This window comes from Lineus longissimus, chromosome 17, assembly GCF_910592395.1.
Source record: "Lineus longissimus chromosome 17, tnLinLong1.2, whole genome shotgun sequence".
Taxonomy (NCBI): Eukaryota; Metazoa; Nemertea; class Pilidiophora; order Heteronemertea; family Lineidae; genus Lineus; species Lineus longissimus.
The window spans coordinates 12181317-12204417 of record NC_088324.1 but is presented as its reverse complement, the minus strand read 5'-3'; the positions used below and the strand labels follow the sequence as shown (position 1 = coordinate 12204417).

Sequence of the window (23101 nt, the reverse complement as noted above, 5' to 3'; positions counted from 1 at the left end):
CAAGAGGTTTACAATGCTTGAAGAGATCATTGCATTGAATACTTTATGACTTTTTCAGCAGCATAACAGATCACAGCAATATTGGTTTACTTTTCAACAACTTTGATAAATTTTACAACATTTTGACAAATTTCCTGTTAAAAGTTTATGCTGTATCCTAGCTGAAACTGTTGTGAAGTTGGTGTAATCTTTTTCAACTGGGAATTAGGATTTTGCGGCAGCATATCAGCGTCCCAAAAATTCTCGCAATGTGACAGGGATTTTTTTCTTGGGAAATAAATCCTCTTAACGAAATGCAGGCAAAGGATAACATTCCTTTCGCTTGGTGAATTGCGTTGAAAAATCTTAAGATTGATGGCACATCAGTGTTGTCAGGAATTGTTCTTAATTTAGACAAAAGTGGAAGATTTACTGAAAATTTGGATCACAAGTTTCCTTTCAAAGTAGAAACTTGTTATAAAAATGGTAAAAACTTGTTGGCTACAGGCTGTTATTGAATTCTAAATCGGAAACTTGGAATTCTTTCTGTTGCTAATGAGGAGGCTATGGAATGCCACGTATCGATCAGCTTGATGTGCTGAGAGGGAACCCTGGTTCCTCCTCTCACTGGTATGTTTGGAATTACACCTGTAGTCATTCGCTGCTCTCTCACGTGATACTCTCAGAAATGCCATAGTGCTTTATATGTGCACGACCATGTTGGTGGCGCGCAGAACATGGTTAAACCTTCTTATGCAGTTTCAAATACTTAGACATCAAACCCTGCCAATGATACGTGCTCATGCAGTTCAAACTTCAAAGTGAACCTGGAAGGCTTCCATGTCGTCAGTCACCAATTAATTCAAAAATTAGCTTTTTAGCATTCTATATATGTCTTTGATGTGACACGTTGCCATGTAACCTAGACGTAAATTATAATGCGATATCGTATTTCAAGGAGTTTTGAAATATTTTGAAGAAAGTTATTTTGATGAGATATTTGAGAAATGTCCTTTTTGTTTTCAGAAAACAGTCATTTGATAAAGGTTGACTTTAGTTGGGACGAAGAATAACATCTTAAGGGCTGAAAAACACCCTGCATTACAAATAATCAGTTGAGGGCAAAGCATCAACCAGAAGCCCCCGGTGGAAACCAACACTGTCAGCGAGAGTTGGCCAATCTTTCTACAGAGCTTCTGACGTTAGTGGAATTTAGCTTGAGAATTCGGACTGTTCCGTATTCATCCAAATTTCTAACATCGAATGCTTTCAAAGAAATAAAACACATAAGTTTGAAACTTTATTTCCCGAAGATGGCTTTTCATTTATAATTGATTAGAGATTGACAGGCATCAAATTGATATTTATTGAAATCAATCAAGGAGGAAATGGGTTCACAATTAGGCTGTGGTATCCTTCGGGACCTGTGAATATTTCAAATGGAGTTGGGGCCATCAAGTCTTTAAAGTAATTTTCCTCATCGTTTAGTTGTTGATAGCTGCAGCTTAAGCAGGCATTGCAGTTTTGAAATGTCTTTTACTTGAAGTATTTCCTGGTGAAAACTGATTACTGCAACAAAAATACAAGTGTCTGGTGTCCTAAGAAAATACTGATTGAAATTGTCTGCAACAGCCAAGTCCTGATGAAGACGGATGAATATTCTTATCTGCGATAGCAGATTTTGTCACAGTACTAATCATAATGTTGATTGAATCCTATCATACTAGTGATATCTCCTCTTTCTTTTGAAATGTTCTCCTCATCGTATGATTTTACTTCGAAAGGAAATTAAAAAATTAATTACACAAAAAAATTCAATTACACAAAAGCTTTTGTATGGCTCATTTCTACGTTCAGTAATCTCCTTCTTTTGAAAAATGAGTTGCATTGCATGACAATCTCCTTTTAAAGTTTTTTAAAAATTTTCCTGGAGATGCTTTCAGCTAAATAATTTCGAAATATTACGCAAAAATGCAACTGATAGTCGGGCTTAATATTTGGATGAGTTTCTTAACTTTGTTACCTCTACATCAAGAGATCAAAGAGGACTTCTTATGTGGTAATGTATGATCTGAGTCTATATTGAAAATTGATTATTCAGAAAAATACGAAGCAGAGACTGCATGCATGTATATAAATTGTTTTTAAGAAGGACTAAGTTGATGACGGCAAATTGCTGATGTCTCTTAGGTCTCAGAATCGCATTTGGAACCCCAGCTGCCATAACAGTCTTCATTGCAACAGCAAGCACAACCAAACGTAAGTCAATAATAAACATGGTAAATATATGACCATTAGGCAAGAAGCAAAAAATCTAATATTAGATTACTTGGAAACAAACCGTGATCATTCATAAAATGTACCGATGGGGATGTTTGCGTATTCACTCAGTGTGGTTATTACGAATTACTGAGCACGATCGTTTATTACCGATCACGTCAATAACTTGGCAAAGATTCATTAACGCGAGAAAAAACAATTTTCATTTCAATCATGGTTGACGTCCACCGGGCGGGAAACCGTCAGTAGGCGATAAAATTATTGACAGACGGAACAGAATGTGTGATTAGTACTTGGTGAATTTAATCAAAAGTGATGTCTTATTGCCCGAGTTCTCCTAATGGCTCTTGTTTAGTTGGTGTTTCATAAGCTAATGATTTGACCTTATTATGCAGAATTGGTGACTTATGGCACAGAAATTATTAAAACTCAATATTGAAGTGACGATATTGTAACTTATCAGAAATACATAGCTGCAGTTAGTTGAAGGGAACCTAATGATCAGCCCTCACAAGATTTCATCATAAAATCAATGGTCTAATTTCCTCTGGCTTCGGAACACGACTTCCTCCAGAAGTGAAAACACTGTTTTCATGGCTGACGGCGCTTATCTTCAGAATGAGGCTGCAGGCGTTCTTAAAGAACGGGAAATTACTCCGGCGCAATTTCTATGAATTCAAACGTCACTTGACAAAGTGTAAGAAATAATTAGCTAATAAGAAACTCATGCCATGCTACATGTATCTAAAGACTGCATTTATTGAACGTATAACGTTTGATTGAGATTGCTGGTAAAGATCTAGAGCTATAATTGATGTACATTAAAACAGAAAATGCACTGGAACCTTTGCGTAGTTAGGTTGAACATCATTATTTTGTGATTTGAATTCAACATATTCAGCTTCAGCCAAAAATATTTTGCATTGGTACTGGCAGTTTTGGTAAATGTACACATATTTTGGGCATTTTTGTCATGGAATAGAGCTGATATTGGCACGTACTGGCCATTATTCACATGAAAGGCTTTGGAAAAATTGCAAGAAATTATTTGATGTGGTCTTGGTGCTGTCTTGGAGGAATTTATCGATCCATGAAAAACTTGATGTGCTTGACTTGAGGCGATGGTTTCCATAAATTTCAGTTTCAATGCACAGGGGTCAGCATTTTAGGAGTCAGTACCCATCAATAATTAGAAAATTATTGCAGCTTTTTTGCAGTGTTGCATGTGGAGAAGTTGCCAGGAAATGATGGATGAGTTGGCCATCTGTCATTACTGGGGTTAAAAGATTTGCAAAGAGTTGATGGCTTGATGGTAACATTAACTGTAATCCCCTTTAAGAGCACTCTTTGAAACGAAGATTTCTAGAAACCTTTTTTTCGGTATGCAAGATATGAAAATGTTATGATCGAGTGCAGAAAATAACTCTCCTTAGAAAAAAACTCTGCACCACCTTTACCCGGTGATTGAAGCCTCGCCTGGGCTCCACTGTACTATCCACTTGGATGGGGTCTTTTGCTTGCCCTAGCATAGACACCAGGTGCAAGGAATCTTGCTTTTACGTCACATTCAAAGTAACTTGCTTAGGGTTCTAAATGAGCATGGCGGTGCCGTCCTGTCCTTGATTTAGCCCCTAAAGTGTACCAAAGGTTCCTGATATTTTATGAGGAGTTTGGCCATCCTTACAAAAGTGTGTCTAGCCAGTGTGAGTTATGGACATAGTTATGAACTTTCTTAGCAGTCTATCGATAATACTTATAGCTATTTCCATATCTCATGCGAAAGTAATGTAGATTTCATGTTTATAGCCATCACGGTCCATTTCGCCCTGAAATTAGTGTATATGGCCGTCAAATTCTGTACATTTTGTATGAAAAACTATGCCGCTTGATGTGGAATGGACGATGGTCATATATCTATTATGGACGAATCCAGACCAGAGTTTACCATTTCGATCCCGCGCTTGACCGATGGCAATAAATTTGCGTTTTTCATACGATGTTGCAAGACCTCCTCTGCCAATCAAGTGTGATAATATGGCCAGAATACATGATTCTCCGCGCATGGCGGATAATTCGAGACGGACTGTTGACGACGTCGGACAGATAAGCGTAAATTGTTCGCTCATTTAGAATGATAAATATTGATGATATATTGGCGGGAATTATTGACCGATCGTAATATTTTAGATCTCCACTGTAGCGTCTTATGATTGAGAGGGGATGCTTACATGATAAATGAAAATCGGGTGTGTGGTGTAGTGTTGTGGAGTGTTTCTGCGAGAGGGAACAATCTCGAATCAAGACTGATGCCAAAGCTTCAGCGACAGTTTGGGAGGGCGTGGCAAGATGAAGCCATGTTATAGTTTTAACATTAGTAAATGCATCTATTCACAGAAATAGATGTAAGCAACATCTGAAGAGGATGTTTCCACGAACATATATAGGGCACGAAAATAAAGAGGTTTACAGTAAGTATCCAATCTTGGAATGTATCTGCCATTCACTTTATATTAATAATACCTCCTGGCAGAAAAAAGATAAATGGAAATTGCGAGGCGAAACCCTGTATATCCTGAGCATAAATCTCCATTAGTCATTGTCGCGATAAGTGATCCAGCAGCCACCTTATAGTAGGTGATAATGAAAAAGGTGCTTGCATTAACGTAAGTGAAAAAAGTGCTCAGTGAGTAATAAAGGAGTATTTGCCATTATCGTAACTAAAAATGCATTTTACGATGACCAATCGCCACATGATGCACATAAGTGCAGAAGAAGAAAAAAACTGTTTCTTCTTCAAAAAAGTTAGAGGAAGAAATCCTATCTCAAAGATTATAAAAAGGCTCGATGTCCACCTGTTTCTGGCCTCAGCTGGTCTTGGCATTTGTCTTCATTAGCAAAGTGACCAGCAATTTCGACCACGATCACCTTATCAGGTCGTAACGAGCTCCTGACAGCGCAAATCAACAATTTATTTCTCGACAGCGGCCAGAAGATTGAATTTATTATGTACCCATGATGCAATTCCTGTGTGGAGTTGCCTTGGAAGAATATATCATTAGTCCGTATGGTGCTGTGTTGCCTATGCATCCCAGCAAATAACCTTTAGGAATTTGTTGTTGTTTGGGGGAGTATATGGCAGTGGCTTTCTGATGGATAGATTGTCATAGGTATAATTTATTGTTCCTTCCACCAATGTTTCAATTGGAGTCCGATGATAATGCTAGTCCAGTCACATCCGGCATCCAACATCAGTTGTCACCCACACAATATGGCACTTCCCCCAAGCCATCAATTATACTAAAAGGTATCCCATCACATCAGCCATCACCAGGGTTGCTCCCAGCAATGTGATATCTTAGCAATGATTGCCTTAATTGCTGCTTGACAGGGACAGTGTTGATGATGGGGCTTCTCATCATCTGATGGGAGCTCTGGTGGTCAGAAGTGGCTGCGAACTGATCTACCAGCGATGTGCATATATCGAGGAGACTTTCATTTCACCTTGACATTCGGTTACTGTCAAAATATGGCTATCCATAGCAGTTCATCAAAACGTCTCTTGAATAGACTTTAGAGAATGTGGGCTCTACGTGATATCTTTACTATGATTGCCTCAACAACTGCCAGACACGGACAGTGTCTGGATGGGGCTTCTCATCATCAGATGGTGAAGAGTGGCTGTCACGACCTCGACAATATGGCTTCTGCAGCAGAACTTCCTTGTGTTGACTTAAGACGATAATCTGTTGGTGAAGCGGTGGCAGTCAGAGAACTGGTTCAAGCAACCTTGACTTCTATAGACAAAATTCATTTGTGAGAGACTGGTGGTGAAGTGGTTACAATATTGTTGGATTCCTGTCTGGCACAAGGTGGGTTTGACTCCTTTAGAGCCATATGCCAAAGTGTTTGTACCGTGTCTCAAACCAGAAACCTCTGAAGTTACGAGTATGCTATACCCGAGAAACATGTCTGGCTGAAGTAAGGTTTCCTTCATGGAATTCTTAATCTGAAGATGCAGTTCTTTGGCTTCATTCACTATGTTCGATTGCTATACTGTTGTTGATCTTATATGTTCATATATCAAATGGGAGATCTTTTACTCATACCAAATCAGTGTTCAATATCCTGCTACAAGACTGCAGTACTTAGAGGGAAATAATTCACTCATTCGACATCCACTCAGCAAGATTGCTTCAGACAACTTTGAGCTATTTTAGGGTTTCAACGATAATTTAGAATGAGAGTTTCAGTGAACTGATGGCAGCGCAATCTTCATGCTACTTTGGCTTGTAAGTTGTTACCACCTCATCATTACGATTCCGGGCTTGCCACTTTTGTTGAAGATCCAACAACAACAAGGAATTTGCATCTTTAGGTCCAATAAACTTCCCATCACTTGATCATCATCCTTTTGTCAGAACTTTTCTCAAAATGATGTCTTTTCCTTATCGCGTCCAATCCTCCTTGTATTTTCAGTACGAGTTCAAAGCCAAAGCGATAAAGAAGAAGAAAGTGTTAATCACAATATCAACCGAAGGTGCTAAAGTTACATTACGAAAAAAGAAAAAGGTTTGTGGCATTTTCAGTCATTTTAGTCGAATTTGCACTCTGGTTTTGGGTAAATTGACAACTCCATCTGAGTGGTGTTTGGGGAGACAACCGAATTTCGAAAATGGGAAAAGTTCTTTCTAAAACAACTCAGACTAAACATTGAAGTGCTATTTTGACTGCTTTTTTGCTACTTCCATCTTTGGCACCAACTCTAGTGGTACGATAGCCCTAGTCGCTGCAACGAAAACAAGGCACTGTGCTTTGAAGGTGTTTTAGAATCAGAGTTTAAGAAGGCTACTGTTTTGTATTTGTCTTCAATTGTCTTAGTATCTTCTCTCTCATGAATGCTTTCTTCAATGTGAACCTACTTTCAGTCTTGTTCAACGTTGTGCTGTGTTTGTTGTTAGTTCTTGTTTGAGTTAGCCGACATGATATGCTGGAAGATAATGATACTATGGGACTATTCTCTATGATTCTAACCATTCTCCGGCATTTCATGTCGTGTTGTCCATAGCTTTCACGTCAATGTTTTACTAAATGATTTCCTGTCCCTTCCACAGCTTCGAGACTGGACGATATTCAGCCAAACATCAGCTCCAGACATAGACCATGATGTAATGATAGTTTTCGTTCATTCGGCAATTCTTGTAACCTCACCCACCCCTGCCTTCAAGTTTATGACGTGCATCCCAGTTATTGAAATCATTTACTTGAGATCTCTCTCTAAACCTGAGCTCATGCATGCCTCGTCATACCCACACCCCAGTAACAATGTTTAAGATCCATCCTTTGTTTACTGGACTTCAAAAAGCACTTAAGCACCCTGTGAAACAACCTTGGTTTCTTGTTCATTCTCATCATCATCATCCTATTTACTCCTTTATTTCATCCTCCACCCCACCCCTTGCCACAAACCTAGCTGCCACTTACTATAATTATGCACATCAATCGCATAGCAAACCTCAAATACTAGAATAGAAGTAATCATAGTCTCTGAGTCACTGACCTCCGAAAGGGATCACAGCAATTCAAACTGACTCGAGGTGTGGTTACTTGAATTGCCAATATGTAACTTTAAATTGCTTGTCAAGTGACCCTTTGAAGAACAGATCATCCACCATCTTCTGATATTTTGCTTAAAAAAACTACATTGGGTGCACGTTATGTCTCTAGAATTGTGTGCATTTAGCGATTGCAGAAAACAGTAATTTGGGAGGAAGTATTATATTTATGGTGGTTAGTCTCTTTTTCAAATGGGCAAGTGGTGATGGTTTCCATTTATTGCTTCTGTTGCTTTTAAATGCCAATTTTGTTAGTTCAAATATTGATATTTTCTGTGCAATTAGTAGACTAAATTTGCTGTGTTCTTGAACCCCTATTATGTTGCTTTTAGTGTAAATATTATTGAAAGAAATTGTTGTAAAAAAATGCTCCTGTAGGTGGCGCCCTTGTTGTTTGCAGATGCATGTATCTGAGGTGGCGGTTTGGTAATGCATTGCTCAAACTTGTAGTGGTGGCTGTGTTGAGAGGGCTCATAAGATCCTGAAGGAATCTGCTTGGTTTTAACACTGTTGACTTCTGGTAGATACTGATACTGCGCATCATACTTTTATCAGATTTCGATAAATGTCAAGCAGCGCTTTCGCGAGTGCAAGATTTTCTCTCCTCGACATCTCTTTACCAAGTGCTGATGGTATTCAAAGCAAACCACTTGCTCTTCAACTCTGCAACAAATATTTTCTTCATCTCTTTTGCTCCAACTCAGAAACCTAATTTAGAACATCTTTCATCGACATTCCGAATCACTGCGCTCATGAAGACATTGTTTGACGTGCATCCTCCTCATAGAATTTAATTAGACCGCCGCAGCTTCTCACAAGTGGTGGTTATTAACTGTTGTAAAAATCAATGAGCCCTCCAACTAGGAATCTGTGGCGAAAAATTCCTTGCTGAGATTCTGAAGGCCAATAAAGACAGCGTTTTTGTTTGTTTTGCTCTTGTGGCTTAATTTAGCGGATAGTTGTCGGATCTTTTTGTGATATTTGTACTTTGAGTGTTGCATTTCTCAGGACTAATCTATATTTGGAGACAAAGATGAAATATACAAGTTTGGATATTTCTTCTTGGCATGCACACCAGAATGTTTTGAAACCTAGTTTCTGTAAGAGAGTCAGGTGAGGTGGTGTAGTGGTTGAGACTTCAGCTCATGATCAGATGATTAGGGTGCAGTACACTGAATTCAGTCCAAGCAAAAGGAAAAACAAGTGCAAATTTGCGAGCTTTTGGCTGCATGAACATCATCCAAGTTAGAGTATGCCAAACTCCCTTTTGTATTTTCCCCCAAATTTTAAGTGTTTGGTGATAGAATGCATTGGTCTGATGTCCAGCATGGTTGAAATGTTGATTCCTCGATTCTCTTTCCAGAAAAACCAGTGGCCATGGGATGAGAACCGGTTGATGGTAATGCACCATGCTATTTATAGGTAAGATTCTGCATTTTGCTTGGGGTGAATATTTGCTACATGTAAATTCCTGTTTGTGAAACATGTTATGAGTTCTCTCTGAAGAAACTGGAAGGATTGATCAAATGATGTTTTACAGCCTTCTGATATCAAATCGGCCTAAAAAAGGCACCCAATGGTGAATCACTTGGTGAGCTGCACCAGGGACACCATACCAATAACACATAGTGATGGTCAGTAAACTTGTTCCAGCATGCCTAATTTGTCAACAACTAAATTTACAAGAACCAAATACAAACAACTTCATTATCAAGTCTATAGTAACAAACTTACTCAACGACGCCTGACATTAACTTTTGATACACATCAGTCGACAAGTAACCACCAGAAATAGCGTTAATACCCACGAGAATTTGTTACGAGTCTATAATAAAGTACGCCACTTTGCTCGCGTCCCTAAGCCCTTTTTCTGCCGTAAACATATTTGCATAAATAAGCGCGGTTAAATTTGTGAATTCCTCGGTCTCATTGGGAGTATTTTGTTCCTAATTTAACAGATGGAGTCTCTGATGAGGCAAGTTTGGGATGATTAGTCTGTGGCTTTTGATCAGAGATGAGAAGATCTAATTATCTTGTCAACGGCCGAGTTGATCTTGCATTATGTTGTCATGGTGCCAACATGTTTTCACAGGTTGCCAGTGTCCACCAAAGAGTGTAAATGGAATAGAAAGTCTTGACAAAAGTTGAAAATCTGCTGCCACTGTGAGCATTGTCGCTGGCCATGAACAAAAGCGCCAAGTCCTGTATTGACTGCTGAGTTTCTTTCTCTCTTCAGAATCTTCTATGTTTCTCACGACTCACAAGATCTGAAGATATTCAGCTACATCGCCAGAGATGGTACCACCAATGTATTCAAGTGCAATGTTTTCAAGGCTTATAAAAAGGTAAAGTACTGACATAGGAGAGCACCATTGCTTTTTGACAGGCACAACTTGTGTTGACAATCCTACGGAAAATCCAAGAAAGTTGGACATTTCACTTGTGTCATCCTGCAGTGTCAAGCCGATAAACACGTGTTTTGCATCATAGTTGCCAATGGTTGCTGCATATCAAAAAGCAAATGGTGATGCAGCCATACCCCTGTGGCAGAAGTCAGATTGCATGGGGTGAACAGCTCACCGTGGCCTTGATGCTGATTATCGAAATAAGTCCCTTCAACAGCAAGGCAATGGTCTATGGATGTTATCTACTCAATTTATTGCTCTGAGCCAATCGTAGTTCTCTGACCAATCCATGCAAAGCTGAGACCAGTCACGTAAGTCAGTACCCGTGGACCATTTGTAGAGATATTCATTGCATTTGCAGCTTGTCCAGTGAGTTATTGCTGATGTGTTGTCATAAAGCACCATAAAACAAGGCACTGGCTCGCAAATGATGCCGGATTATTGTGTTGCTGGTGTAAAGCAAGAGAGTAAGCGAGCATCGGCAATAACGCAAGGATTAAAAAGTAATCTATCTAGCCAGGGTTGGCAATCGTAGGGAAGACAGGCAGGATTGGTGTGAGTGTATGCGTGGCTGCGGTCTAGGTCATGCAATGTACAGTTTAATTCTCTTCATCCTCAGTCCTGTTCAAGCTAATTCCTCTGTCAGTTCTTTTACATCGATTCGGAGTCCTCTGGAGAAAGAGCAGTGACCAGGCATATGGCTTGACCTTGGAACTAATGTAACATGTTGGCAAATTCATGACCCCCATCTTAATCTCAGGGCCACTGTTCTCTTATTTCGACAAACACCATTCAAGGAATTTGGTCCACCCCACCTGTCAAAGAAGGGCATTAATTTGTCAAATTGCATGAAGTGCTGAAACTTTGAGGGTGCATTTCCGCATTCACTTGCAAAAAACAACTACAACTCTCCCAATCACTGCAAAATCAATTGAGTTGCTCCTGAAAGAGAGAAATTCCCACAGCTTTAATTTGATTAAGGGAGCATACAATCGAAATATCCCATTTCTATTCAACCATTAAGTCCCAATCAGTTTTCAATCAAATCCTTAACGTAATTGTACAGTTTCTAATTCAAGTCCTTTTTAGTATTTCAAATCTGATTAGAGCTGCTACCATTATTTTATTTGAATCTGAATCATCTGGGATTACGAGTTCATTTTCAAATTTTCAATTTAAGATGATCTTGATTCCTCTTCTCTGTGGTTCATTTTTCCATTTGAGAAAAGCAAAGACCCATAAATGTCACACCACAATTCTATTTTTGAAATCCGATTACCATGGAAAAAGTCTTTTTATCAGCAGAGCTTGTGATTGTTTTCCTAAATCTCGTTCCAAATATCATGAGAGAGGAATATTTCAATCAGCGATTTGTGGGATTGTTCAGGCAGAAAACTCTCTCTTCACTTGAAACGATTTCCCAGTTGCTATCACTCTCGGTGTTCGGGGAGGGGATCTTGATTTTCTCATGTGTGACATTCATGAATAAATGAAATGTTTAATACCGCACTGTTTGTCCTTAGTTATCTTATCACAACTACTCGGGTTGACCTCAAATTACTTCCAAAATCCATCAGCTGGCACCGCACAATTTGATTAGACAACCAAGGACTGCAGGCTCAGTCTTAATTCTTTATGTCACAAGATTTCGGTTGGCCACTCTACACTTTCTTATCTGTCAAGACTGTGAAAGACACCAAATCTGATGATGCCAGTTCCTCATCCATCCTCTAATGCTTATTCTCCTCCATCACTTTGTCACCATCACTTTCTCAATTTCAGAGCACTGCCATGCGAATTGTCCGAACTATCGGTCAAGCATTCGAGGTCTGTCATAAGCTTAGTATGCAATACGCCCCAAAGGCAGAGCCTGAAGGAGAGGAGAACCACCAAGAGGAACAGGAAAGGAGAGGCAGTAAGTAGGAAGCATCAAGGGTTATGCCCCTTGTGGCCCTCAGAAATTTCATCAATTGAAATGGAATCTCTCTGGCCCCATTCTCCTATAGCACATGTGGCTGTAAGACTTGACCAGTTGCCAAGGGATCCATATTCTAAGTTTGAAAAATGGGTTTTACAGGTTTCACCAACAATCTTTTGATGAAGATTTGGGAGTTGAACCCATGACCGTGGATGTGATAGGTCTGGTGGATGTTGTACCTCAAACTGATGTCAAACTGATTCTTTGCAGGCAAAATCTCACCAGATAGTAACTATGAGTCCGAACCAGCTGGGGGCGATGATGCCTCAACCAACCCAGCCGAGGAAGCATTCAAACAGGCCCAGGCGATGCTTTCTCAGGCAACGCAGGGGATGAAATCTCCACCGGTAGGTTGTATGGCTTGGTTGATGTTGGACTTTTGGTGTGTAATGTTGTGCCTCCAAGGTATAGGAGTTGGATGTCTGTCTTGTAAGACGAATTTATCCATAAATTTCAAAAGTGCTTTGTGCTTGGGCCTCAGTTTCGTTATCCTTTTCTTTGCTTCTTCAACTAAAGCATTGTTTCTGCATTGATGTGCCAAACTATTTTCGTTGCTTTTATTTTAGTTTTGGTGGTTTGTCATTCCAGCCCAGAGTCCCCCTCGGAGTTGAGAGTTTAATAGCTATGGTGCAGAGTACCCCTAAACCAGAATACAAGACATTTACCATGGTTAGTTTGGGGAGATTTGGATAACATGCACTATTGTAGTTGTTGCTTCTGGAAATGCACTTAAAATGTGAGACCGACTCCTCTGTGTAGTCGTTTGATTCATCCAGCCTGATAACTCACTACCTAGAACAAGGACATTTTTGTCTGTTGCTTTTACTGTCATCCATAATTCATTGGTTCATACTTTGAAGAAATGCTGGGTATCCGATACCGACTTCTATCAAATTCTTGTCTTATTCCCATCACGTTTCCGTCGAAAGGTGGGTTGTGTAGTGACATTCTGAGATAGAGTGACATTCTGAGATAGAGTGACATTAATCTGTCATCGAAAGATAACGAGCGTGACATCATAGTTTTTTGTGTGGTGCGATGTCTTTCTGTCTCTGAATGTCATACAGAACCTCGCTATTGACAGGAATGTGATGGGAACATGACAGTCACATGACAGGAATGTCATGGGAGTTGGCAGATCATCTGCATTACTTTCCCATTGAACAGAACCTTTCACTGCTCCCTGTTGTTGTCATTGTCCATTTTGCTTCGATTTTGTTGCTTAAGTTGCCAGCTGCTTTTCCAGGAAGCGTACTGTCATCCTAACATTCGCCCCGAGACCCCTATTGAGAATGATTATGATTACGACACACGTTATGAGGTAGGGAACATCAATACACCACATCCGACATTCATCTCATGCCAATCAATAACAGTATACACTCCTCCCACATTAGTGTTTGCAATGCCCTTTTCGAGACTGATTATTGGGATGGGAGAATATACGCAGTATTGCTTTTCAATGAAAATTACTTGAGATGGGTCCATGGCTGCCACAGTAGAACAGCCTCCAAATGCCCTGCCAACAAAGACAGCAATGACAGAGTGACCCAGGCCACCCTGGCTTTCTTATGTAGTCAGTACTAGTATATCTAAAACATAATTTGCCGCTTTCCTGATCAGCGCCTGTCCTGGTGAAGCTCTGTTGTTGAGCAACAAAATGACTGACTGTGGTCGACCGTTGATGCTTTCAACATCATGTCAGATGTGATGTCGAAATCTACAGACCTCATAACTCTGCGAAGTTGGGCCACTCCACTACAAGAGGCACTCATCTGGAAATAGATGACATGGCCGTCCCAGACATTTATATGTCTTTATTCTTCAAAAAGAGCACCCTGGCGTGACATTTAAAGAAAAAAAAGACCACTTACGCTGATTAGTATGGTTAAGATCAAAGGTGACTGCAGCACCATTCTATCAAAGGAATGACCTTTATAGCCTGATATTCAATAGTTCCATCTTTTAGAAGATATAAATAATCTCATTATCACTGCATGACAAAACCGATGCACTCTCAGATTCCTTGAACACTTCATTTGCACATTTCAGCGCTCTCACTGTTAACTTCTTTTTCCTCTGTGACTAATTTTCCGGCAGTGGTTTTACTTTTATTTGTCAGACAAGTGATCACCTTCCCTCTGATCCTCTGTGAGTTTTGAGCTGTCCATATGCACGCTGCTGAACTTCCTAGGTTGTTGATAAATATTTTGTTGTGGTGACTTGCATTGGAGGTGGCTGCATGTAGTTTTCGACATTTTAGATTCATTTCAACAACATTTTGTTACCTCAATACCTGAACTATCTATTTATACTTTCAGCCTGTAGGCGGCACCATCAGTTCACCACTGGGCTCGCCGCACCTGGTCGGAGACATCATGCCAACTAACACCACAGCGCCTCTCAGTACGCACCACCAGATGCAGTTGCTACGGCAACAGTTGGAACAACAACAGCAGCAGACGCAGGTGTCGATAGCGCAGGTCCATCTTTTGAAGGATCAGCTGGCTGCGGAGACTGCGGCAAGAATTGAGGCACAGGTTCGTAATCAAAAGAACTTACGACATTCAGAAAATGCCCACTTTTGTGTAGCGCTGGCAAAAGCCTGCAACATGCAGAGAGTAGGATGCCAATTGGATGATGTTACTGACTCAATGGGGTTCACAGTTGTGATTTTGTTGTCTTACTTCTCCACTGAGGGCACTTGATTTATCGAGTTGGCTTTGGACCATAAAGCGACAACCTGTGTTCTGAATTCACAACCCTTGGATCATGAGACGTGATGCCATACAGTGCAACACTCGACTCTAAATGGGGAAAGAGATGTTTTTCATAAAGATAATGACATTCACTGTGCTAATCTGTCTGCAGAGGGAATATATCTAACTCTTTTTTGCCATGCAGGCTCGGACACATCAGTTACTACTCCAGAACCGAGAACTTCTTGAGCACATCAACAACCTCGTGGGCCGATTACAAGATCTTGAACTCAAGGTCAATGGCGTTGTACCTTCTGCTGATATGCTTATCAAGATACCCCCACAGGTGAGTCAGTCAAGGTCATTCATCAATTGACCTTGACCTTAGTAAATTTGCTTCTTTGTGAACTTTTGCTTTCTTGCCAGATCATAAGAATTCATATGTTGATCATTTTCACAGCTATAGTGGTAGTTTAAAGTTTGTTACAAATTTTTATTGATATTTGTCTCTCAGTATAAAGGCTTTAGGTGTTTTTGTAGCCATTTAATTCATGCTCCTTCATCCTTCATCAAACACTATGAATTGTGGACAGTGTTGTATATTTGGAGCATTTACCGATTATAGTGGTCTTTATCATGACCATTTATGACATCAGCGATTTAACATGAAGTTTAATCCCATGATTCAGCAGGAGGAAGGTGCGACAGCCGATGTTGTCAAAGATGGACACACCACGATTTCGCGTGTTTATACAAATAAACACCGACGTTCCAAACTGCTGGTGAATATCAGTTTGATCTGTGTGACCTTTGACCTTGGCATGGCGTTCTGTTTATTGTTGGAAAGTGTAATGTCCAGGAAATATTGTCAGTTTTGCATAAATTGATTCGAGTTTGAGAGTAATTTTGATAATGAATGTTGGTTTCCCACCCCACCGCTGGGAATGCGGTGCCCCGGCCTTCTTAAAAATATCATTAAAATTTCCCTGCAAGTACCTTTTGCTTTGAGTGAAGTGACCAAAGTTCGCCAAAGTTCTGAGGTCGGGCTTTGTTGATAAAACACTTCCACACACCACCTCTATTTGAGGTCATGACTTGACATGTTGTTTTAGGTATCGCCTTCGCTGACAATTTTCTTAACATTGCTTTTCAACATCATTTTCAATAACTTGCTCATCTTTCATCTCATCTGCCTTAGATTGTGTTTCACCCTCAGCAGAACCAAGACAACTGTACATTCACCGCAGTTGATATATACAGCTGTTGAGGTTCTGCTTAGAGTTGAACAAAGTAGCATGTCCTGTTTTTTTCATCATTCAGCCCTATCAGTGTTAGGCATGCTGGGTACCGACAGCAAAAAATCATGCTATGATTAATGACAAAACCTGTTTCGAACAGCCACGCCGTGCACTAGTACCCTTCTAAACCTGTCCCTATTCTCCATTCTAAATTCTCTGAAGCTGTTAAGCTGATTTACATATGTGTACATAATTTATATGTTTAACCAGGGTTGCTATCAAACCTTCTTTGAAGAAAATGCAACAGTTATAGAACCTGTTCAAATGTCAACTGAGCTCTGATAAAAGTGAGCAGTTTCATCTTTTGGAATGTAGCCTTGCTAAAGATAATCTGTACAGTGGCCTGTCTTTCTTGTCCCTGCTGTATAACGCTTTTAAAATTAGCTCCTTTAAGGCCAGTGCACCAACTCAGTGCCTCATCAATTCTGTCTTCATGGCTTGTGATCGCTGACAGTGCTAAAGCTATAGGCAGGGGCTCACTGAAAGCATGTTTTGTGCAAATGGTGTCCTTTGGACAACGCTAGTAAAATAAGGTCTATAGTTCGACAGATTTAGAGAACGTTACTCCTTTTCTCCCACCTCAACCTTGGTGTGCAAGGCAGTTTGATCTTTCATTTGGATAAGGTTGTATTTTATCTTTATAGACATGTTAGAATTTCACTGACAGTCAAATCGAATCAATTATTTAACATAAAATTTAGCATTATTATAGATATAGTCATATTAACCTAATGAGCAGTTAGTTACTTCTTCTTGTAGGTTTGACCATCCCCAGTTTATTTTCTTAGTGAGTTTAGCATTTGGTTATGTTTGTTTTTGATGCCTGATCTGCCGATAAATCTTTATCACCAACACTCTCTTCTTCTGTTGCTTGTAAAAATTCACATTGTGTTATATTCAATAATGCAACTGTCAATGACATTTTTGTGGTATTGTTGTGTCGTTTGTTTCAGGAGGGGGAGTGCAAAGACAAGGATGGACACTTACATAACAATGCTGCCACACATCATGTGGATCCTGTTGTGTGAGATGTCTGAGCAGTAATTAATTAGCTCACTCTTTACAACTGTGAATGTATTGAGGAAGAAATATTTCATAAAGATCACCACCATATCAGAAGACACCTTTTCATTTGTCACTATCTTGTAATTGTTCCATTTTTTACAGAAATGGAGGGTAAATGTTCTGGATGATACATTGGTGGTGAGAAACACCCAAGTCATTTAAGAAGTACTAAAATTTTATTCGTCAGTTTTGGATATTTTTTTCACGATTAAATGTTGACTACTAAACGACACTTATTAAAACGGAAATTGTCCATTACATCAAGCTGGTTGTGACAAATGGAAGGGTTTTACTGATAATGATTGCAGCTAGCACTTGCCATTAGTCTTAAATTATGTCATCATTTTCAGTTTTTGAACAATGGAAGGTTTTTCTGTGTCATAGTAAGAAAGTAAGGCATAGGGCATCTAAAATGCATAGCTGGTAGGGGGGGGGGGGGGGTGCTGCTGGCTACTTCTTCAAATTGTGCAAGTATTTTGTCTCCAATTGATCGGTTGATATACAGCTCTTATGAAATGTAATAATCATGAAAAAACCACCCGAGTTTGTAGATTTGCTTCAACAATACTAACAAGCTTTCACATTTTTCAGCCATATTTGGAGGAACTAAAGGAGGTCCTGCAACGTCTTAGACAGGTTTGGCTCCTAGCAACATTATGCCTGGTTACAATTTCTGTTTAACCTTTCAATCTCACGTGCTAATGACTAACTCTCCATGGGAATGGCTTGGATGGTACGCAGGCAAAGGTTTCTGTCAAAGAATCATTGTTGGGCCCATGGTAGGGTCTATGATGATTATCACAACAACATTTTACATCAGATCCCATCATAGATTTTATATAGGCCCTCATAGATGTTATGATGGCCCATAGTAGATTCTATGATGGGAATTCCATCATTGATCCTACGTCAGTGGGTCCCATCAGAATGCAAATAAACATCAATTATTCACCAATTCCAATATAAATTCTTTGATAGCCCGTCAAAATCTTTACCACAGATTCTATAATAGCATCATTGATGGGCCTATAGATTCATAGATTCTACGACGTAAAGTTTTGCCTGGTGTATTATATCGAGGAAAAGGGTTCCTGTCCTTGAATTTTTGACCACTATCTCAGTATCCAAATTCCCAATACCTGTAGTAACTATAAGACAGAAATCTGTGTAGCATTTGGAGCCTTATAAATATGGATATCCCGAAACGGACCTTACTTGGTGGTTTGTCGGGACGAGGGTCCTCACCTGCACTTCATAACTGAGAACAAACTTATCTACACACGAAGGCTGTGTTAAAGCTGAACTCTCAAGAAATTACTTTAGCAAATCAATTTGGTTCACTGAACAGTTCTATACTTGTGCATTCTGTTGAAATAAAGAATGGTGTTATGCCATGCAATCTCGAATTCGCTTTACATGGGTGTTGCATGACCATCACTGTATGCCACTAAGCCATGGGCACACTGCTTGAACATTGGGCAACCAAAAACTGTATTGGTCACTGCAATGCACACAAACCGGGCATGATGTCACTATTTCATTGGACCATACTAAAGCACCTCCAACTACTACTCTTATGCATGACACTGCAGTGGAGCATGTGGTCAGAACTATCTCGCAGCAGTCAGCCAGGATTTGAGAGAAAGGTGCTGTTGGCATTTGGTTGTTTTAAAGAAAAAAGGGGGGAAATCGGATGGCTCAATAACAACGTTTAATTGCCAAGTAATTTTTTGAAATGCAAGTCTTCTTAACCTTGTGGATACGCTTAAATTAGGGAGTTTTGGCAGATGCAAATATTGTTCCCGTTAGGCAACCTAATATATTGTTTTGTCACAAATGACGTTACGCCGTACATGTACATAAGATTCATACAGATACGTCATACAGGAGCAATATTTGGATTTGCCAAAACTTGCTATTGTTGACCTTTAACTTACAATTTTTTCTTAACATTAGTCAACCCAATGTTGTGCTTTGAAAAGTAATTTCCGGCAACAAATCTTTCTTACACTGATATTCAAAATTTAGATTCAGTAAAAACAGTGCAGTGTTGCTGTTTATACAGATCCTAGGTGCAATCTTAAGAGATTTCTGTTTGTAAAACATGTAACAGAAAGAACTTGCCTTCCCAGAAGAACTATCAGAAAATGAAAGTGCTCAAGACTGTGAAGTTTCTGCATCACCCTGTCTTGTTTGTCAATGAGTAACAGTGCTATTAAAGCATCTTGTACATTTCAGCATGTTCTTTTAGGTTCAGGCTGTCATGCATCTGGTGAGAATGCGGAAGTTCAAGCTTTGATAAAAAAATCCAGACGAGTTATGTCAATATTCTTCTATCGTTGTCATTCCAGATACCAGTCCTTCCTGATCCAACCACGCCCCAGTCCGGGCCCGTCATCATGCCAGAGTACCGCGACATCGAAGCCTCGAATATGACTGCCATACCTGAACAGACCATGTTCGAGAACTCAAACATCAAAGCTGAAACTACGGACTCTCCCGACAGTGGTCACAAGGAAATGTCGTCTGATAGTTTGTCGCTTAGCTGTAATAATCACCAAGACAACGGAAATACGATAAGGAATCAAGATTTCGGTCCATGGCATCGGATGTCCAACGGACACGAATTCATACTCGATAATAATAATCCATTCTCGATGGCACCTGTTCCACGGGCGGCAGAAACCCGCCGAGATTCCCCGCGGAAGGATCGGTTCAAGGTTATAACACCGATACCACAGCAAGATGCGAGTGGTAACCGTTTGGACTTGACTGTTACGCCAAGATTGGATCCGCCGCCCAAATTTAAACGCGAGCGCAGTACATCACGATCACCAAAAACGACTGGTGGCAATGTTTCTGATACGAACTACCGTAATTCATACCAATCGACAAGCAGCCAGGAAAGTCAAGGTCCATTTTACCGTTGTAAAGTGCCGGTCCAGAGATCGGACTCGCATCCTGGTGATCGTGGTGAACATGAGAGAATTGTCCGTAACCATAGCAATAATACCACTGGCAGTACGTCATCTTCAAGCTCCGGTAGCACGTCTCGTACGATAAACAATCTCAGCCATAGCTCGAATAAAAGTAACCAGTTCATCATGCCGCAGACAGACACTTTAAAAGCGAAATTACGCATCAGTTTTTCAGATGATGAAAATGGCAATACGAGTACGGAAGATAACAGTATCGCTCAGGAGCAGCAGCGAAGATCTGGGTCGTATCTCGATGAGTTATCAGCTTCTAGCAGCTAATATTTTAAGATCTGAGCTTGGGTGGGATATGTTTTCAGCATAGGTGGGAAAATTATGTTGTGTGTGTCTGTCGAGAGAAAAATATGGTGACTGGACGGGTGTTCATGTCACGTCAAGCTGCCACAATTCATGAGCAGATAGAATCAATTTTGGCAAAGGAATCTCACAGCACAGCGACTACTCAATTCATCTTGGCTTTGTTGAATTAAATCATAATGTCAAGCTGAAGTGTGAATACTCAACCAGCAGAGATGCCGTCAAATTGAAAATCTGATTTATCTTTTAAGAATAAGTCGACTGCATTTAAAATCAATCAAAATACAGCTGTAAGACGCTAGCAAGATAAATCACATGTGACAAAATTTTCCAAAATTTGGTACCATTTTAATTGATCGGGTCTGTGGAGTTTAACTTACGTGTGTGGCTTGATTCAGACGAGTTTTAAAATTTTTCAATTGAAGTTCCCATTTGTATATATCTGATTTACCACTGCATGCCAAACTTTTCTCATAGTTATTTGAAGGTCTACCACAGTTGAGTTACTGGTAATTGTTTAAAGAAGAACTTGGATTTGATAGGCCTACTTGCTCGTTAAAAAATACTCTGGGCCAAATGACAGAACATGAATGTAAAGTTTATGGGATATCATTTACTACCATGTTATACTCAAAAATATGCTTAATAAGGTATTTAGGTCAGAGGAGGAGGATCGAGGAGGTGGGGGGTCAAGAATTTGGCAAGGCATTTGCTTTTGCCTCTCTTATTGTTTTTCCAGTACGTTTTTATACCATTTGAGTACTGGGAGGACAACATTTTCCAGTCCCAGGGGGTGTCCTTAAAGAAGAGGTTGTACTGTAGGCCTGTATATAATAATTGTTTTATATGATTGTAGAATGTGTTAAAAGACGACTTTCCTATTTGATAAGGAAAAGTAATAATTGTTGGGAAAATGAATTAATAATTAGTGGTATGCACCTGTCAATCACATTGTTTCCTTCCCTGGTGCATATAGCTGTGGACTCCGGGGATTTTTTAATGTACAGTTCATTAGTGCCCACTAAGAACGAGCTTTTTCATTAACACTTTGTGCCATGAGTGGTGATCTCAATATTTGCATGCCATATATCTATTATATATTACCCTGCCTTACATTTTCTTCTCCCATAAGCCTTTTTATATAATTAGAAGTGAATGCATGGGCTGGCCAAAGTAAGCATTTAGTGGTATCATAATGATTTTATAACAAATAAAATATTCTATTAAAAATCATGTCAAAATTGTTCCATAGATTTTATGGATGGTTTTAACCCATTTGATGGGCCAGATTATAAAAAAACATGATCATGAATGCTACTATTAAGTATCTTTTATTTGTAGTATTTGGACCATCAAATTTAATATGAATTTTTGTTAACTGATGATGTTTACATTATATGTGTATTTCTTGTTTTCAGTCAGTCAAAATGTCAACAAAACTATGTTTAAAAGATAACTTGATAATGGAGCTAGAGGTCCTTGTTGGTAGCCTCAAGGTGACCAACATGCACAGTATATTTTATAGGGAGATATAAGTCTGGTTTGACTGATGAAAATATCACTTATGCCACCTTGACGAGTACCGATGTATACTGTGGGATGGTAGACGCCTATGGACAACTTCATGAAATTCAATGTAGCCCATCTGCCTCCTGCTTAAATATTCCCCTTCAACACTTTTAGTGCCATCTGACATAGATGGACGTCTCCAAAATACCCCTCGTCCTGGCAGGTATCTCGCTCCAAAGGCGTCAATATGAGAACAACATGAATATTATCTTCAGGGAAAGTTAAGAACTGAAGTTATTCATCTGTTAAAACCCATAGTGAAGTGGTTCTGACCTAGGGAATTTTTTGGGGGGGCCGGGGGGGGGGGCTTAAAGGGGGTCATTTTGCTTAAAGTGTGAAGGAGGCTTAAATTAGTGCAAAATGTATCTTTGGAGTGGTTTTGCGGTCAACTGGCTTTGCTTCGTTGAAATGATATGAGAGTGCTTAGTTTTTCCTTTAGTGACTAACACATGTAAATAGACACTTTTGTAATGATGCAGATTTGATCCTGAGGTGAATTAAAAGTTTAAAGTTGATATTGTTTGTTGTTTTGTTCATTTCTGATGGAGAAATTCCCCTGTGTGGCATCACTAGGGCTTATGTTCATAGAAATAACGCTGTCTTTGACTGAAGACAGGATGTGCTATTGTCTGGATCTTGTCACCATTGCATCATGTGCACTGCATTCAAGATGTAGACTTGGTTACATTGTCTTGCAAGGCAAAATATGCACTGGGATGGACATGCATGGGCTCCGACTGAATGACAGTGGCGTCACTGACGGGCATTGTTCCTGATATTTGAAGACATAGTCACAACCAATCCGATGCTGAGTCAACAGATACAGGGTTGTATGCAGTCTATAATAAATATATTATCAAAAGTAAATTGCCAACTCTAGAGGATAAAATTGCTATAAGTTGTGCAAAAAGAAAAAGTGTCTT

General features: G+C 39.7%; 1 protein-coding gene across 7 annotated transcripts in view; it reads left to right on the top strand.

Annotated features, from left to right (window-relative positions):
• The window catches only part of LOC135501068 (carboxyl-terminal PDZ ligand of neuronal nitric oxide synthase protein-like), a 65698-nt gene extending 43232 nt beyond the window's left edge, over nucleotides 1–22466 (top strand). Inside the window, exons 3-15 of one of the 7 annotated variants that reach the window (XM_064792806.1) lie at nucleotides 6736–6828; nucleotides 7371–7424; nucleotides 9235–9293; nucleotides 10108–10216; nucleotides 12059–12191; nucleotides 12465–12601; nucleotides 12843–12923; nucleotides 13501–13575; nucleotides 14576–14794; nucleotides 15159–15299; nucleotides 15643–15735; nucleotides 17908–17952; nucleotides 19668–22466. In XM_064792806.1, the coding sequence (XP_064648876.1) occupies nucleotides 6736–6828; nucleotides 7371–7424; nucleotides 9235–9293; nucleotides 10108–10216; nucleotides 12059–12191; nucleotides 12465–12601; nucleotides 12843–12923; nucleotides 13501–13575; nucleotides 14576–14794; nucleotides 15159–15299; nucleotides 15643–15735; nucleotides 17908–17952; nucleotides 19668–20573 (2145 nt within the window). In that variant the 3' untranslated portion in view covers nucleotides 20574–22466. The remainder of the gene's footprint in view (nucleotides 1–6735; nucleotides 6829–7370; nucleotides 7425–9234; nucleotides 9294–10107; nucleotides 10217–12058; nucleotides 12192–12464; nucleotides 12602–12842; nucleotides 12924–13500; nucleotides 13576–14575; nucleotides 14795–15158; nucleotides 15300–15642; nucleotides 15736–17907; nucleotides 17953–19667) is intronic. The other 6 variants (XM_064792808.1, XM_064792809.1, XM_064792810.1 and 3 more) reach the window with 6 other exon arrangements.
• The last annotated feature ends 635 nt before the right edge of the window (nucleotides 22467–23101 follow it).